This window comes from Chenopodium album, chromosome 22 (assembly GCF_948465745.1).
Source record: "Chenopodium album chromosome 22, dcCheAlbu1.1, whole genome shotgun sequence".
Classification (NCBI taxonomy): domain Eukaryota; kingdom Viridiplantae; phylum Streptophyta; class Magnoliopsida; order Caryophyllales; family Amaranthaceae; genus Chenopodium; species Chenopodium album.
In genome coordinates, this window is record NC_137855.1 from 10,345,349 (window position 1) to 10,365,932 (window position 20,584).

The following is a 20,584-nucleotide window of genomic DNA, read 5'->3' on the forward strand; positions in this document are numbered from 1 at the left end:
GCCACATAAGCAAAAGTAATATTTCGACCAATGAAAAATTAGATTTATATATTAATTTAGAATTTAAATTTTCAGTCGTCATTTAAGAAAAAAATTAACAAATGAAATTGAGAATTGAAAACAAAAAATAGTAATTTAAGATTTAAATAATGAAAAAAACAAAAATTATTTATTATATTATCTTTTACATTAGAATTTATATTATTTTAACCAATAATTAGAAATCAAAAAATATATTTTGATTTAATGATTTTATCTAACTATCCATGAATGAGATAATATTTGTTTCAATTTATAAATTCAAAATCTATATACGTAAAATTTGAATAAGAATAATTTAAAACTTAACAAAATATTTTATCTTAAATTAATGTTAAAATAATTGAATAAAAAAAAAAAAACAAAAAAAAAAAAAAGAAATTACGAAAAAAAATATACAAAAATGAAATATTTAAAAACCGTGCATCGCACGGGCTTACTTCTAGTATTGTTAGATTTCGGGAAAACAATAAACATACAAAATATACATTTAATATATCCTAATCTGCGACAAATATTATCCTAAATATAATACTACCTCCGTTTCTTATTTCTCGCAACAAAGGGGTATTATTTGTGAGATATAAAATATTCATTTGTTGCAAGAAATAAGAAACGGAGGTAGTATCTATCAAAATCCATTATTTCATAGTATGAAAGTTGCGAGATTCTAACCCATTTCACGAAAAAAAAAAAAAAAAAAAAAAAAAAAAAAAAAAAAAAAAAAAGACTCGGAAAAAACAAGTTGCAATATTAAGTTATTTTTCGGATGTTTCAAAAGTCAACCCTTTTGTCTTTAATCTTCTCACGTCTACTTTCACTTGTTCAACCCATCCGATCATTTCTTAACTCTTAAAGTATTACAAGTAATCTTATTCGAGCTCAAGCCTCAATCTACATCTAAATGGCAGATCCAAGTTTTCCAGCACAAGGTTAGTTTGTTATTAGAGTCATTCACTAACTTGTATTCTCCTTTTCCGTAAGTGCTTTTAACGTTAATAGTATAATTTGAACTAGTAATGTGATTGTTATAAGGCTTATAACGCGACAAAGGGAGTATGTGTATAGCTAGACTTAACTACGTGTGTTTGTACATTGTAGAAACCTTATGCTACAAACTAGGGCCAGCAGGAAGTGAAGCTGAAAGGGAGCAATGGGATTTAAAAGAAAAAACGGAAATTGTTCAAATCTTTATTTCTCATGGAGATGGCATAAATTCCATACAATTTCAGTATGTTGATAATGGGCGCTTTGTTATGTCTCCTATGTTCGGCAGTTCCAGCTTTAGTGGATATAGCTTTGAAGTGGTTCGATCTCTTATCCTTTTTCAACGCCATCGTTATAGAAATTAAATTTCAATTCTAATTGCTAGATACTTCATCAATTTTACATTATCGATTTAACATTTGACACTTTGATCCCCTTCATATTTTTATATTAATTTATTATTATTATTATTATTATTATTATTATTTACAATTTACTACCCTGTTTCATTCTATATGCAACGATGTGACAGTCACCAATATTTAAGTAAAAATTCGTTTTAAATGGCAAATGAAAAGAAAAATAAATTTGTAACCGATGATGAGAAATAGAAAGAAGTTAAAGAATAAAAAAAGAGAAATATAATTTGTTGCAAACAATGTGTTTATGTGTTTCATCCATATATATTTTATAATACTAGAAAATACAAGTTTATCTTCATAATAAATATCTACTAACGTTTTTGTTAATAAGTCAACGACTTTTGTTAAATATTCATCATACTAATTTATTTATGAAAATGTCATGCTGACTAATATAATTAGTTGATTTATTTATAAAAATATCACTAGATAAACAACTTTCATTTATCAAGAAGATAAAATGGGACTCTCTCATTTTATTATAGCGGGGCTCCACAGTCCTTCCTATCACAGAAGGAATCTGAGCCTCGATCACGGGTCTAAGCCATGGAAACGGGGAGTGGCTATAGGGGAAATTCCCTGTTTCTCATGGTGAGAAACGAAATTTGTTTCTCACCATGAGAAAGTGGGGCATCTTTGTGGCTCTAGTGCTCCACTGACCTTACTCCCATGCGCGAGAGACTAATATTACTACGTACTTTCCTCATAGTAACATATACTAGTGTACTTGTTACTTTATTTGCAGATTATGCTTGATCATCCATTAGAGTATATAACTGGTATTCGAGGAAAGTTCAGCTCCTCCTGTATTGTAGAACTAGAATTTATAACAAATAAGCGCAGCTGCGGGAGACTTGGATGTCTTGATTACAACAGCGAGATGAAGTGGTTTAACCTCCAATTTGGGCCTCATAATCAGTTTGGTGGTTTTCATGGCAGCCATGATTTTAAGTTTCTTACATCGATTGGAGTCTATTTTAAGCCTCTCATTACTATGGATCCCACGATGACTGTTCAAGGAGATGATCATCATCGTAGTTTTGGAGAGAAAACATATGATGATGAGCTTGAATACGATGATGGTTATTAATCTATCTTGAAGACTAATCATATGCCAAGTACAAGTATATTATAATTTATTAGAACGTTTTTGCAATATGTATCTGTTGAGGTAAACACACCCCTTGTAGAATAATCATTGCTGTCTTGTCATTCCGAGCTATTCAACCAAACAAACAAACCACAAGCACATACAAGCTACTAGTTTGTTCAAGGTCACACTAACCCAAGCAATAATATACACTTCCTCTGTTTTTTTTAGTTGACAACTTTCTATTATCACGCTTGCCAACACATGTTTTTAATGCTTAATAACTTCAATTATCGACATTGTAAAATTATAAAAAATGGATATTAATAACATATACATATAGACGATTCAAACAAGATCCCACATGATTATATTTCATCATATCTATAAATCACAAAAGCGAATCAAAGTGTAGTGTGTGAATAGTGTAAAAGTCAAATAGTATCAACAAAAAAAACAGAGGTAGTATGTTCTACTAGATCGGTCAAAACACAACCAGCAATATTAATTAACACTTTAAAATGCAGCAACACAAGGCAAAGAACGAGCATAAACAATCAAGTAAGAGACACACGATATTTACGTAGAAAACCTCTTCTATGAGATCTCGCTCTACATTTAGATTTTAAGTGCCGTTTAAGTGTAATTTGAACTAGTAATGTGACAGTTAAATCACCACGACACATTACAGGGAGTATGTATAGGAAGTGATTGACTATGTGCGTTTGTACATTGTAGAAACCTTATGCTACAAACTAGGGCTGGCAGGAAGTGAAGCTGAAAAGGAGCAATGGGATTTAAAAGGAAAAACAGAAATAGCTTAGATCTTTATTTCTTATGGAGATGGCATAAGTTCCATACAATTTCAGTATGTTGATAATGAGCAACTTGTTATGTCTCCTAGTTTTGGCAATTCCTGCTTGAGTGGATATAGCTTCCAAAAGGTTCGATCTGTTATCCATTTCCATGCCATTATTGTTATAGAGATTATACATACCTAATTCGCTTATTCTTTTTAAGTTGACTTGTTTTGACTTGAAATTTTTTACGAACGCTATTTTTACAAGATATATAAAGATTTATATTCGATAGTTATGATCAAACATAGTCCACAACTCCACATGATCATTTTAAAATTAATAGTTATGTATATTTAATAATATTGACGTTTTTTTTTAATATTTTAATTAACAAATTAATGAAATAAGGTTATCTACGAGATAAAATTTTTAAATAAGGTCATTTCGTATAATTCATTTTCAAGAGGGCCATCATTTTCGTGTAGCACAATTTAATGAAAAATTGATTCTAACATAGCATACAAAATAAAGACCAAAATCACAATTCATTTATGAATTTTTATTGGGATTTTAGGTAGAAGTTTAGAATACAATAACAATTAACAATGATTTTGGGAATGAGTGTCTAATCTATACCATGAATGAAGAATATTTTATTGATGAACAAATTTAATTTCGTGATTTAAGTATAAGTAAAATTTCAAAAATTAATTAATATTATAAAATTGGTTTTCATAATTTATAGTTATGTATTTCTAATAAAAAAAATACATGCATTAAAAAAAACATAATAGACATTAAAAATAATTCAAAATGAAAATCAAATTACTGAATACGGGCCAATCAAATTTCACCATATCAGCATATTGTGGTGCTTTTTTTTTTTTTTTTTTTTTTTTTTTTTTTTTTTTTTAAAGAAATGACGCTGTAGAATATTTATTACTAAACAGGCCATGCTGACTTCTTATGATTTTTTTTCCACCTAAACTATTTTTAGCACCTCTTTTTACCTAGTTTTCCCCCCTAGATTCCAAGACTAAATAATACTACTTCTTTTAAAAATAATTAGGTAATAATCGGTGTTATTTAATTAGGTGAATTAGGGTAGTAATTAATAACTACTCGTACCATTTTAGGGTAGTAATTCACAAAGCATATCTATCTTTTTGAGGTAGTTTACAAATTTTCCTAATATGCATGTAACTTAATTCGTAGATTAAGCTTGATTATCCGTCAGAATATATAACTGGCATTGAAGGAAGGTTCAGTTCCACCTGTATTGATGCAATAGAAATTATAACAAACAAGCTTAGCCACGAAAAATTAGTATGTTTTGAGTACAACTGGGAGAAGACGCCTTTCAAATTCCAATTTGGCCTGAGAATCAGTTTGGTGGTTTCTATGGCAGCCATGATTCCAATTTTCTTACATAACTTGGAGTCTATTTTCATCCTCTCGTTGCCGCTATCGATCCCATGATGACTGTTCGAGGAGATGATCATCATCGCAGTTTTGGACAGAGAACGTATATATGATTATGAGCTTGAATATGACGATGGTTATTAATCTATCTTAAAGACTAATTAATTCATATGTGAAGTACAAGTAGTATATGACCTATTGGAATGTTTTTGCAATATGTATTATGTGTTATGTTTTGGGTTTGTGACTATGTTATGTATTGCCTAGCAAGAATTGTTATTATTTTACATTAATGTTTGTGACTAGTTAATTAACATATTTCTCAACAGTCTAGAAGTTTCTTCTTGTACCAGAATTTCTCTTAAATTATCGATCTAATTTATTGTTTGAAGTCTTCGATGTCTTCGTGCAATTAGTATTAGGTGCTACTGGAGTACCAAGTTCATGGTACTCCAACATAAAAAGTGAAATAACATATCTATAAAATAAAATAAAGTAAAAATTGTGAGAGTACATCACTGAAAATAAACCTTAAATAATTAAAATTTCAATTTCATTTTTCTCTCTACTTTCTCTCTCCCTACCTTTTCTCTCTCTAATTTCCCAACTCACCATTTTAGCATCATCAAATCCTTCATTTTTCTCAACAAAACCCTCAAAAATTCTTTCGATTTTTATTTTAACCACTCAAACAAGTATAAAATTGCTCAATCGAAGTTGACAATCAATTTCTCTACATAAAAAAAATGGTTGATATTCATAAATAATATAAACATACGACAATCGTGAACAAGAATGGACAAAACATAGTAAGCAAATTTAAATTTGTTTTTTATTTTAATTTAATTAATTGAAAATGTACTACTAATTTGAGCTAAATATGTCTATTTGATTTGATTCAATCGAATCGATGTTATTTTAGAATTTGCTAAAATGTTGTGTTATTTTATACAAACAATGTGTTATTTTACGCAAAATCTAGTAGTGTTATCTTTATAAGGTGAAACCTTGTGTTATTTTGTTGAAACCTTATATTATTTTACTTAAGATTTTACATCATTTTCCAAAACTCAAGGTTTTATTTAACTTAAAGTCACATGTTAGTTTGCTAAAACTATGTGTTATTTTATGTAAACCTTGTGTTATTTTTGTTAAAAATTTATTTTATCTAAAACATAATGTTTTTACGCAAACCGCATAAATGTTATTTTGCTAAATACTAATCAAATATTATCAGTTCATAACAATATAATATGCCCCAATTTGATCTTTAGGTTCAAAATTTGTGAATAACAAAAAGTTTTCTACATAATAACGTAGAGTTTTATCATATTGAATAACATACTACACTAAAATAATCAAATTTATTAAAGAAAATTATGCAATAACATTATTATATAGTAAAATAACACGAAATACATCTTTAAATAATATAGTATACCTCTTAAAATAATATGATACGATAAAACCTGGAGTACAAAGAGCATCGTACTCCAGGAGTATAATAGAAATTGTGGTCTTCGTGTTGGAAGCTCAAACTTGTTTGTAAATTAATGCGCCTCACCAAAGACAATGATTGATGGAGAGAAATACATTATTAGTGTGAGGGGTTATTTAGATTCAACAAAGTATCAATGTTAAGGGTATTTAATGTAGGCTATGCTAATATACACTGTATCTGATATTGTATTTGTGGTTGTTGTAATTGTAAACCTAAAATTTTAGCTATTGAAGTTGCTTTTGTCCCCAGAGATCAAAAGTGTGGTTTTTTCCCTTATTGTACTATTGAGGAGAAATTTCTCATGTAATAATCTTGTGTCGTGTTTTTCTCATTCCATATTTTATTATACTTTTCAATATTCTGTTTATTTAATTGCTTGCTCCGTCCCTAACATAAGATGTTTGTGGTTCTATTCTAAAATTATACTTTTAATTTCACATGTCAATAATAGAATGGAACTAGTTAAGTCAATACGGGTGAACACTCGCGTGATGGATAAAAGAATTACTTGAATAGTCCTTTCATCCTAATATATTATCATTACATAAGGATATTAAACCATTTTAATTAATAGCCTAAACTCTCTTCTAGCTCAAACCTTAATTCGTTTTCTTCTTCTCATAATCGTAACCCGAACCGAGTTAATCTGGTTTCCACGCCTCATAATCTTTTTGCAATTCCTATATGGTTGGATTCCCCTTGGAAAAAACTTTCCAATGATATACCTAGGTCCAATTCCAATAAAAAGCGAAAGAGATATGAATAAAATACTAAACTCGTTCAAAACCGACTCCCTAACACTACTTTGATTACATCTTTAAAATTAGAAATGGTATTGATCCGATTCTAATTGGATCATAAGTACTTATGAGCTTTCCAAAGATATATATTTTCCTTGTTTCAAGGTTGGCAATTATAACAAAAAGGAAGACAACAAAAAATTTGAAAGTGTCACGCTAAATTTGTCGTGGCACCAATTGCGGTGTATTACGCCCATTCTAGCGTGGCAGGCCACAGTGCTTCTTCGTGTGTTGCGGAAAATTTCCAGTCTTTTATTTTTGGATTTTTTAGAAAATAACACCACAAAAAAGTCACGATTTTTATTATAACACCACAAAAAAATAACTTTTATTATAACACCACAAAAAAAAAATCAAAATTTTGATTTCACCACCACCTAACGGAGTCTTGGATGTAATTTGTTAGTGGGGCCCTAGAAGACACGTGTCAAGTATCTATTGGTTTTAATGAACAAATTATTAAAAAAAAGAAAATTTTAAAAAAAACCAAACCTCTAACCCAGCCAGCCCTACTACCGGCACCACCTACCCCAGCCACAAAAAAATCCTGCCCCCACAAAAACCGGTGAATCAGCCCAATAACCACCCTATAACCGCCACAAAACTAACCTCACGACTGCTCAACCTCCCCTTTTCCTTCACCTTTGAAACGGCCAAATTGACCATGAAAATCGACCATTCTGGGTTTCCATGGTCAATTTTTGTCGTTTGAGGGTAAAGGGTTCCCATGGTTCGTTTTCTTGGTCATTTTTATGGTCGATGTCGGTGGTTTTCGATCGTTGATTTTCGTGGTTTTTGGCCGTTGTTGGTTTTCGTTGGTGGTTGGGGGTGGCGTGTTTCAAGGCTGGGTTAGGTTTTGTTGGAGGTGGTGTGTTTCAAGGCTAGACTAGGCTGGGTTTCATTGGTGGCATGTTTCTGGCGGTGGTGAAGGTTGGTATGGGATGGGGAGTGGGGTTGTCGGCGGCGAGTGTTAGGGTTGCCGGTGGTAGGGCTGGGGCTGGGTTAGGGTTTAAAAAAAAATTTTCAAAAAAAGTGGTTTTTTTATCCACTAAATGAGTGACACATGTACATTGTGGGCCTCATTAAGTATTCCATCCAAATGATCTATTAAATGGTGGTGAAATCAAATTTTTTTGTATTTTTATATGGTGTTATAATAAAAGTTTAAAATTTTGTGGTGTTGTGGTTTTTTTTGTGGTTTTATTTTCTAAAAAAATCCTTATTTTTTATTTTTATTTTATATATCCTTTATCGCTTCTCAATCTTTAAATACCGACCTATTTTTCTGATATTTGAGATCGGACAAGCTAGATTTCGAATGCACTACGTTTCAAACCTAGACGACCTAGGCTAGTATCATATTAAGGCTAATTTAGTTATTTCCTCTGTTTTTTTTATTTTTTATTATTGCACCATAGGGGTTGGGCACAAGAATATTGATAGTCGAAAAGAGGATAAGAGAGAAAGGTATGTAAATATACAAAATTGCCTATGTAATTGTATGCATAAGCTACAAAATCAAGTGTTGAAAAGTGAGTGTACCTTAGGTTTTACAAGTATGAGCACATATAGATATTTCTTTTCCTAAAATGAATATGGTGCAATATTTGTGAAACTTCGTGTAAGACAACTGGTGGTGCAATATTAAAAAAATGGAGGAAGTATTAAATTCATGTTAGTTTGCTTCCTATAGTGATTTGTCACGTTCCTAGTGTTGTATATATATCATTTTTCATTGCTTTATTTAATTTGTTTAATCATAAGTTGCATGTTAATCTAATCAAGACCGGTGTTTGAATATCACACCTATTAAGATAATCATGGACAACTGATAGGATCCCATTTTGCCATGATTAAGAATTTAAAAATAAGTTTATTAGCTAAGAATTTTGTAAAATACGGAGTACCTTAGGGCCTGTTGAACTGAGCTTGTAACACCCTAGAAATTCCTTTCCTTTAAAATACACTTTACTCTTTTTAAAATACGATTTAGGAATATCTAAAACGTTACCGCCACCGTGAAAACGGCTAAGGCAATTATCAAAGACACACAGCGGAAGACTTAACTCAAAACCATTCAAAAACGAATCAACTTAAAAGTCAACCAAACGAAAGTAAATATTAAAACCAAAGTCAAACGAAGTCAAATAAAACCAACCTACAACTTGGAACCATTGAAGGCCCTTATCAAAACCAATTAAATTATGAAAACCTTTGCGTTAGTCTCATAAGCGTAACATAATATAATATTTGAAAGAAACAAACCACATCTCAACTAATATAAACTAGCATGATTCGCTCTTCACTCATGCCCCGTCATGAATATGTTTCAACACCTGAAATGATTATCTCCACTTGCCCCCACTACTCTCCATTAAAATGGATCATCGTAGGGCCAAGATAAAGACATAGCCAAACACAAACAACACACACAATCAGCAAAGCTGAGTACATAAGCGTATTTAAACACACTAACATGCAACTCCTAGCATCACACATACTTACCTCATTGCACCTGTTTACAAGCACACACAACAAACAACAAGACTCTTTGACTGGACACTAAATAATTTATTTAGCGTTGATTACGCATCGAACGGGTTTCCAACTAAACCTTCCTCAATAAATTGAGGACCACTGACACGGGAGCTAACCGTGCCAGCATCACCTATGCCACACATTGGTGGCGGAATTCCAGCGCATAATAATAATAATAATAAAAGGGAATATACAGCGTCCTGTACTCCATTAGAAGTTATGATCAAATATAAAGTCACATAACTCCCCCCATATGTTCATACTCAAGGTATATACGTTCCAAGAGTTTTGGTGCGTAATCTCTTTCACTTTACGTTATTTACATATTATTAAACTTGGTGATGACTCTCAAGCATAACAATTCAATCATCAATAATAATTCAACCATTCAAACGTATCAATTTAATTCTTGAATATTTAGTGACCACATAATATTTAATGTTGAACCCTTTTTAATTCTACCTCAGTGTCATAGACACTGTAAACGCATAAAGCGCCAACAATCCTATCCCTCGGTGTTAAAAACACCTTAAGTGCACAAAGGCACCAACATACAATTTATTCCTTGTGTACATAGACACTTATATAGCTCCTTCTTCATGCTTAAAGCATCAATAAAAATTATATGAACCATAATAAAATTCCTTTTCAATATTCCAAACATAATTAAACAATTAGTTTAATTAAACATGCTCTCTAACATGCCATAAATAAATATGTAGTCCATATAATCATGCCAAAATATAATTTTCCAATCCATAGATCATCACAAATAATTCATGCTTCACAATTCAATCACCAACACCAATAATTCACAATTCTATATATGAACCTTAGCATAATACTACTTGTATTTGATTGAATTTAAGCCTAGCATGATTCTACATCATCAAAATATGCTAAGTACGCGAACGTACCTCAATTAAGCCCATAAAGTAGTGGCCGAAAATACTACAACAATTCCCGAATCAAGTCTCCTACAATAAGGGACAAAAATACTAAATTAATTACTTTTGTATACACAATTTCCAGCAACTTAAACTCACTTTAAACTATTTAGAATAATCTGAAAATTATTTAAAAACCCTTAATTAAACTCTTTTTTAATGGGTAATTAAACCCTTTTAAATAAAATCATGATTCTACTACTTTGATTAAAATTTCAGCAACATAACTTTGTTAAAAACTACTTAAAACTCATCAAAAATCATATCTTTATCTTACTTTATAATCAAAATCAATGGGTATTCAAAATCCCCAATTTGATTGATATAAGAACCCTAAAAATTACATCTTTAATAAATTAGAAACCCTTACTTTAATCATATTCAAATCTGAAAATAATACTTATAATAATAATCTGAAATTATATCTTTTAATCATTTAAAACATGATTTGATACTAAATTAACCATTTTGAAAGTAATAAAATCAAAACTAAACTAGTAAATAAAAATAAGAAAAGGAAGAGGAAGAGAGGAACCAAGCCAAAGAGGTGGTGGCTGGCGGCCTGCTGCTGGCCGGAGATGGCAGCGGCGCCAGCGAGCAGCTGCGGTGGAGCCGCGGCAGCAGCGCGGTGGAGGCAGCGGTGTTCCTACGGGAAGACAAAGAAGAGGTTAGAGGAAAATAAAGGATAAAAAGAAAAGAAAGAAAAGAGGAGAGGGGAAAGGCGTGGCTGCTGGGGTCGCCGGCAGGTGGCCGACGGCGGCTGGCCGTTTCCGACGGCGGCAGCAGCACGAGGTGGCGGCTGCTCTGTTCTCACGGGAAGAAGAAGAAGGGGAAAGAAAAGAAAGAAAAGGAAAAGGAAAAAGAGAAAATAAAAAAAATAAAATAAATCTTGACCCTTTGACCTTTTTAGTGGCAAATTTGGGGATCAAAGAGATATTTATAGGATAGGGTAAATTGTAATTATTTGGGCCTCATAAGGAATGGTATGATGGGAAAAATAATTGGCCCAAATAAATAAGTAAATAAAATGATTAGCCTTATAGTGAAAATGGGCTACATTTGGATTAATTAGTTATTTACCCAAAACTAGTTTTATTTATATATTCCAATAATTAAAATAGTTTTGACCCAAAATATATTTTATTATTAAATAAATAAAATATAAAATACGTTAAAAATACGGGGTATTACAGTCTACCCCCCTTAAAAGAAGTTTCGTCCCCGAAACTTGGGTACGAAAACAAGAAAAGGTTCGCTTGAAAACGAATAAGTGCTTGTAAATTCTAAAAATATCCTTAATATTTTTAGTTGCTGTACTTTTGTGACACTTACTTTCTACCTCATCTATTCAATCACACACAAACTAGTGTGTAAAGTAACCAACTTATTAACCAACTTACACGAACTAGTGTATAAGATAACAACTTTACTTACATACTTACACAAAATAACGTGTAAACTATTAGACTATCTAACAAACTCACACTACTTCACACTACTATTAGTGTAAGATTCAACTTTGGTAATAAACTTACACATTCTTGTGTGTAAAGCAAATAAACTAAATAACAAAATCAGTGTACAACTGACTGAAAAAGCACTTAAAATGCCAAAATTGAGGGGAAAAGTGCGCAATTCTATCGCACTCTACCCCCCTTAAAGAAAACGATTTACGCCCCCGTAACTCCACTTAATTCAACTTTAGAGTTATGCTGTTCTCTTTCTTTTTCCATCCTTGGTATAATCATAATACTTCTCTATATTCATTCTTGTTGCAAGTACCAAAAGTCTCATCAATTCCGTACTCAATATGCCAAAAATAATCAATACCCTCTATACTCTCTTTTACTAATCCTCTAGTAAAAGTATGAAGCATGATTGCTATTTAAAACCTTGATTTGCCAAGCTTTCTCTTGATTAAATTGGTTACCCTCAATAGTTTCCTTTGTAATTCATACCTTTAGTCAATGTTCTTTCACAATGACTCATGAAAAAAAATGTCTTATACCTTACCAAGGTCCAATAATATACAAGTTATTTGCCACTTTACCAATTCCATGCAAATTCATATATTTCTAAATTCCTTGGCTCATTCTCTTTATTATTTTTATCCTTTAACTTACACCACTTAATCCGTTCATGGACACTTTTCTTGCTTCTCCATGACTTTACTCGTTTGAAGTCCTAAGATGATCTTCTCACTAATGTTCCCCGACATAGTGATCTTTCTATACCAACCTCGAAATGTTGCCATGCCAATGCGGGCTTGCATGGTTATCTTTCATTTGTTTTCCTTCCAATGCTTCATGCTCTTTAATAACTTCCAACGTCAAATATTCCTTTTGTTTGTCCATTATTATTTGAAGGTTGTAGTAATCGTCCTCAGTGTATCACCAAATTTATCCTGTATACCTCCTAGGATCTTGAAAGAAACTAGGAAATCTCAATCTAAAATGACATCTGTAGGAACTCCATGTAATCTCACAACAAATTTGAGTTAAGCCTTTGCAAGTTGTTCCTTTCTCCAAGTCTCCTTCATCAGTTTCAGCCATTGTGGACTTAGACAATCTATCCATCACAATACAAATGAAACAATCGCTCTTAATCATTAATACGCCTTTACCGAATCCTTTTACAAATTGTTCTTTCCTGGGTGCATTTCACCTTCCTTCCATTATATTTCACTTCAACTTCTTACTCTTAAATGCATATTTAAGCTTATTTCCATGACCAATAAAATAGCACATCCTCCTACGAATTCGTCCCAAATTCACATTCTCTTCTTGATTTTCCAGCATACCCTCGAATATCGTTAATCTCAAGCTCTAGTTATCCCAACATTTTCTTTACTTTCCTACTTTGTATCAATCCACCACATTACCTTCACTTTCATAACATTGAATGCCTCACCCATATTTCTTATTAACTCCAATCATTCCTTTTCTACATAATTAAATCCTTGTGTGTGAGAGTCTATCTCAATCTTTAAACTTCATTCAAATAATCATATTTCCATACAAAATTTATTTCACGTTACATTCCCCATAAACTTTCTTTTACTCTCCATTAATACATTCACTTGTCCATTATACTTGAAAATCCATCGTAGACCTTTTTCACCCCCATTATCCAACTTAAAGACCTCAAATGACAACTAATGTATTGTCCATAATTCACCGCTTCTATTCCCGTTACACCAACATTTCCTCTATACTTTATCACAAGGTCAAATGCCAATTTCGAAATATCCTCTTTCGAATACTCTTACTTAATATTAGTTCATATCCTCAAGTCTATCCTTAAAATCATATTTGCTCCTTTCATTTGATCAAACATATCGTCTCTTTTAATTAAAAGATAAGTTATTCTCCATTGTCACCTTGATCAATCAATCTTCCTAAGCCACTTTACAAATACAAATTTTCACCCCCTTCACTTAACAAATTCATGCGCTTCCTAAGGCGATGTAACTCTCTTTCAATGACTTACCACCGTATTCTTTAACTCCTTTAAATAATGCAACAATAATCCTTTCTTCACATAAAAGACATCCTTATTTTATTTCCAAAGTTCAATAATTTCAATACCTTTAAGTATATTAATTCTTCATGGTTTTAAATTTTAACCTCCAAGAATTTCTTAAGCCTCCTTCCTGCTTCTTCTTATTCCAAAAATATCTTTTTAAAACTCCTTTAGCCATCTTGTTGATCTTTCACCCACCTTCTTTATGGTTTTGATCCCTTATCCTCATCCTTAGTCTCACCCCTTTTTATACAATTCAGTCAAACTCCTAAAAACATTATATGTTAACAATAATCATTGGAACTCATATAAAGATCATTACCTTTAACGTATTCCTTGGGTTTCTAAGCAGTATTACTCCCTCGAAAACTTCGAGATCATAACAACTTGGAGTGCTACTCCAAAGCAAACAGTCTTTTCATTTCCACCCAAACTTCACTACTTGTTCCTTCCATGTGCATGAAAGCTCGGTAAAACTTATTTCGAGTTTGCTAACTCAAATGTCCCTCAGATAAGATTGGGTGTATTCAAAACTTGTTAGTTCCCATTGACATGGTAAAATCAACTCTTTCCAGTACTTATTATACAAACTTTCATTCCCTTTCAAATTCTCAAGACACATTTTGCCTTTAAACAGCTTGCATAGCTCTTTAACTCAATTCTCAAAACTTTGGGAATTGATCTCCCTTTGGTGTTTAGATGGTTTTCACTCTTTAACACTATTTAGTACACTTTCATCCACTATAGGATTATTGGTGGTTATATCATCCTTGGCAATCTTTCAAGTATGCCTTACTACCTTGTTCAAATCATTTCCATTACTGGAATTGTTTCTTGTCACCATACTTTCTGATGATAAAACTGGATGCTATATAGGTTGAGTTGAAATACCTAGCTTTCTCTTGTTCTAATCAAAACATCAACCAATAAATTCAATCAAGGGACAATTATTATTTAATTCGAATTAAGGTTTGAGGTAACATATGTTTGTCCTCATTTCCAATAATTCAAATGCATAAAATTATGATTGATAAACAACCATAGTTCATATAATTAAACAAGCAATCAAAAATATAAATATCCCCATGACTGCTACCCAAAAAGGAGAGAAAGAAATTAGTAGCTCTTGGAAAACAATAGAAATCATAAGGTCGTTGAACAACTCTAAAAGAATAGGTGAATAAGTTTAAGAACTCTCTTCAAATGATAGCTTTGCTATGACTCCTTAATGTAAGATAATTATTTCATATCCCAAGGTTAATGAGTGAATACTCATAACTTTTAGATGATATGTGTCAATATTCTCAAGGTTGAACTTGTGGCAATGTTCTCAAGGTTCGACAAAACAAAAGTCCTCAATATTCCAACAAAATCATGATTTCTCAATGCTCCCATCATATATTAATATATATATATATATATATATATATATATATATATATATATATACTCAATTCTCTATCCCAAACTCAATAATTTTAATCATAAGAAATGATAAGTCACTAAGCTTACAATGTCAAACTCCAATTGCTTCGGATTGAGTATCCCTCACCTCATATAATAACTTCCATCCTCACTCATCTCTAATCAATTCTAATGCTCACCTTTCTTGGGCTCTTGTTCAATTTTGATTCATACTCAACCTCGTGCTCAAAGACAAAACATATTCCTCAAATGGGTATAGAATCACAATTTCTCCCAATTACAAGCTCTTTAATCAATGGTATTAATCTCTTAATTCTCATACCTTTGTCTCGATACACAAGTGCACAAAACTCAAAAACTCATTCTAATAACTAGACAAGGTATCTTAACAACATGCTATCCCAAAACACAATATTCACACCTATGTGATGATGTGTATCCCAAGTTATCTTCCAAAATACCTCTCTAATAAGGAAATTGAAGCAAACAATCCTAAAATAAGCAATTGAACTCTCAAAATCCTTAACAGTCCTTAAAATTCTCATCATGATAACTCACCCTAACAAGAAAACGGGTTTGACCATCAAAAGAAAACCCTTCCCATAACAATATAATACAGTTCTTGTAGAAAATTAAGTTCGGTGTTCAATCAAACAATCTTGATAGCTCACATATAATATCTCACATATTGCATGCTTTCATCAATAAACATTCAGTCATACAACATGCTTGAACACCTCATATAAAAATATGCACATAGGGAAGAATTTAAATTCTAGCCTATATGCCCTTTCTTCTCCTACCCAAGCTCACCAACATGCTAATAAAAGCTTTTAACACATATTTCTTACCTCAATCCTTGCTTCCCTACAAAATGAACAAACTAAAAATATTTTTGACTCCTCTTTTTAAAATAAAAGTTGAAAATAAGCTTCGAAAAAAAAGGCCAAAATATTCGGTCGTCACAAAAAATATTCGGACATACCATAAAATTTCGGATGTCCAAACTAAAAATTTCGGACCTCATAAAAAAAAAGTAAACAGATATTTTGGTCCTCTTATAATCAAAATAAAGTAAAATAACTTGCTTTTAAAACTACTTTATTAAATAAGCACTTGGCCAAGTTTTAAACAAAACACTTTAAAACACGTTATTGGCTTTTAGTGGTAGTAAAAATCTCAACCTAAGCTCCCAGATACCACTTTGTAACACCCTAGAAATTCCTTTCCTTTAAAATACACTTTACTCTTTTTAAAATACGATTTAGGAATATCTAAAACGTTACCGCCACCGTGAAAACGGCTAAGGCAATTATCAAAGACACACAGCGGAAGACTTAACTCAAAACCATTCAAAAACGAATCAACTTAAAAGTCAACCAAACGAAAGTAAATATTAAAACCAAAGTCAAACGAAGTCAAATAAAACCAACCTACAACTTGGAACCATTGAAGGCCCTTATCAAAACCAATTAAATTATGAAAACCTTTGCGTTAGTCTCATAAGCGTAACATAATATAATATTTGAAAGAAACAAACCACATCTCAACTAATATAAACTAGCATGATTCGCTCTTCACTCATGCCCCGTCATGAATATGTTTCAACACCTGAAATGATTATCTCCACTTGCCCCCACTACTCTCCATTAAAATGGATCATCGTAGGGCCAAGATAAAGACATAGCCAAACACAAACAACACACACAATCAGCAAAGCTGAGTACATAAGCGTATTTAAACACACTAACATGCAACTCCTAGCATCACACATACTTACCTCATTGCACCTGTTTACAAGCACACACAACAAACAACAAGACTCTTTGACTGGACACTAAATAATTTATTTAGCGTTGATTACGCATCGAACGGGTTTCCAACTAAACCTTCCTCAATAAATTGAGGACCACTGACACGGGAGCTAACCGTGCCAGCATCACCTATGCCACACATTGGTGGCGGAATTCCAGCGCATAATAATAATAATAATAAAAGGGAATATACAGCGTCCTGTACTCCATTAGAAGTTATGATCAAATATAAAGTCACATAACTCCCCCCATATGTTCATACTCAAGGTATATACGTTCCAAGAGTTTTGGTGCGTAATCTCTTTCACTTTACGTTATTTACATATTATTAAACTTGGTGATGACTCTCAAGCATAACAATTCAATCATCAATAATAATTCAACCATTCAAACGTATCAATTTAATTCTTGAATATTTAGTGACCACATAATATTTAATGTTGAACCCTTTTTAATTCTACCTCAGTGTCATAGACACTGTAAACGCATAAAGCGCCAACAATCCTATCCCTCGGTGTTAAAAACACCTTAAGTGCACAAAGGCACCAACATACAATTTATTCCTTGTGTACATAGACACTTATATAGCTCCTTCTTCATGCTTAAAGCATCAATAAAAATTATATGAACCATAATAAAATTCCTTTTCAATATTCCAAACATAATTAAACAATTAGTTTAATTAAACATGCTCTCTAACATGCCATAAATAAATATGTAGTCCATATAATCATGCCAAAATATAATTTTCCAATCCATAGATCATCACAAATAATTCATGCTTCACAATTCAATCACCAACACCAATAATTCACAATTCTATATATGAACCTTAGCATAATACTACTTGTATTTGATTGAATTTAAGCCTAGCATGATTCTACATCATCAAAATATGCTAAGTACGCGAACGTACCTCAATTAAGCCCATAAAGTAGTGGCCGAAAATACTACAACAATTCCCGAATCAAGTCTCCTACAATAAGGGACAAAAATACTAAATTAATTACTTTTGTATACACAATTTCCAGCAACTTAAACTCACTTTAAACTATTTAGAATAATCTGAAAATTATTTAAAAACCCTTAATTAAACTCTTTTTTAATGGGTAATTAAACCCTTTTAAATAAAATCATGATTCCACTACTTTGATTAAAATTTCAGCAACATAACTTTGTTAAAAACTACTTAAAACTCATCAAAAATCATATCTTTATCTTACTTTATAATCAAAATCAATGGGTATTCAAAATCCCCAATTTGATTGATATAAGAACCCTAAAAATTACATCTTTAATAAATTAGAAACCCTTACTTTAATCATATTCAAATCTGAAAATAATACTTATAATAATAATCTGAAATTATATCTTTTAATCATTTAAAACATGATTTGATACTAAATTAACCATTTTGAAACTAATAAAATCAAAACTAAACTAGTAAATAAAAATAAGAAAAGGAAGAGGAAGAGAGGAACCAAGCCAAAGAGGTGGTGGCTGGCGGCCTGCTGCTGGCCGGAGATGGCAGCGGCGCCAGCGAGCAGCTGCGGTGGAGCCGCGGCAGCAGCGCGCTGGAGGCAGCGGTGTTCCTACGGGAAGACAAAGAAGAGGTTAGAGGAAAATAAAGGATAAAAAGAAAAGAAAGAAAAGAGGAGAGGGGAAAGGCGTGGCTGCTGGGGTCGCCGGCAGGTGGCCGACGGCGGCTGGCCGTTTCCGACGGCGGCAGCAGCACGAGGTGGCGGCTGCTCTGTTCTCACGGGAAGAAGAAGAAGGGGAAAGAAAAGAAAGAAAAGGAAAAGGAAAAAGAGAAAATAAAAAAAATAAAATAAATCTTGACCCTTTGACCTTTTTAGTGGCAAATTTGGGGATCAAAGAGATATTTATAGGATAGGGTAAATTGTAATTATTTGGGCCTCATAAGGAATGGTATGATGGGAAAAATAATTGGCCCAAATAAATAAGTAAATAAAATGATTAGCCTTATAGTGAAAATGGGCTACATTTGGATTAATTAGTTATTTACCCAAAACTAGTTTTATTTATATATTCCAATAATTAAAATAGTTTTGACCCAAAATATATTTTATTATTAAATAAATAAAATATAAAATACGTTAAAAATACGGGGTATTACAGTCTACCCCCCTTAAAAGAAGTTTCGTCCCCGAAACTTGGGTACGAAAACAAGAAAAGGTTCGCTTGAAAACGAATAAGTGCTTGTAAATTCTAAAAATATCCTTAATATTTTTAGTTGCTGTACTTTTGTGACACTTACTTTCTACCTCATCTATTCAATCACACACAAACTAGTGTGTAAAGTAACCAACTTATTAACCAACTTACACGAACTAGTGTATAAGATAACAACTTTACTTACATACTTACACAAAATAACGTGTAAACTATTAGACTATCTAACAAACTCACACTACTTCACACTACTATTAGTGTAAGATTCAACTTTGGTAATAAACTTACACATTCTTGTGTGTAAAGCAAATAAACTAAATAACAAAATCAGTGTACAACTGACTGAAAAAGCACTTAAAATGCCAAAATTGAGGGGAAAAGTGCGCAATTCTATCGCACTCTACCCCCCTTAAAGAAAACGAGTTACGCCCCCGTAACTCCACTTAATTCAACTTTAGAGTTATGCTGTTCTCTTTCTTTTTCCATCCTTGGTATAATCATAATACTTCTCTATATTCATTCTTGTTGCAAGTACCAAAAGTCTCATCAATTCCGTACTCAATATGCCAAAAATAATCAATACCCTCTATACTCTCTTTTACTAATCCTCTAGTAAAAGTATGAAGCATGATTGCTATTTAAAACCTTGATTTGCCAAGCTTTCTCTTGATTAAATTGGTTACCCTCAATAGTTTCCTTTGTAATTCATACCTTTAGTCAATGTTCTTTCACAATGACTCATGAAAAAAAATGTCTTATACCTTACCAAGGTCCAATAATATACAAGTTATTTGCCACTTTACCAATTCCATGCAAATTCATATATTTCTAAATTCCTTGGCTCATTCTCTTTATTCTTTTTATCCTTTAACTTACACCACTTAATCCGTTCATGGACACTTTTCTTGCTTCTCCATGACTTTACTCGTTTGAAGTCCTAAGATGATCTTCTCACTAATGTTCCCCGACATAGTGATCTTTCTATACCAACCTCGAAATGTTGCCATGCCAATGCGGGCTTGCATGGTTATCTTTCATTTGTTTTCCTTCCAATGCTTCATGCTCTTTAATAACTTCCAACGTC

At 32.1% G+C, this 20,584-nt stretch overlaps 1 protein-coding gene across 1 annotated transcript; it reads left to right on the forward strand.

Moving 5' to 3' along the window:
- Positions 1–1,994: 1,994 nt before the first annotated feature.
- LOC145603927 (inactive protein RESTRICTED TEV MOVEMENT 1-like) lies at positions 1,995–2,538 on the forward strand. The gene is made up of 2 exons (XM_081659895.1): positions 1,995–2,039; positions 2,194–2,538. Exons 1-2 carry the CDS (start codon positions 1,995–1,997, stop codon positions 2,536–2,538), a joined length of 390 nt encoding a protein of 129 aa, XP_081516021.1.
- Positions 2,539–20,584: the final 18,046 nt, after the last annotated feature.

Excerpts from the sequence above, each read along its gene's own strand:
- LOC145603927 (XM_081659895.1), top strand. The coding sequence starts at position 1,995 with ATGGAAACGGGGAGTGGCTATAGGGGAAATTCCCTGTTTCTCATG. Across the intron at positions 2,040-2,193 it reads GAAATTCCCTGTTTCTCATG|ATTATGCTTGATCATCCATT; the intron begins GTGAGAAACGAA and ends CTTTATTTGCAG.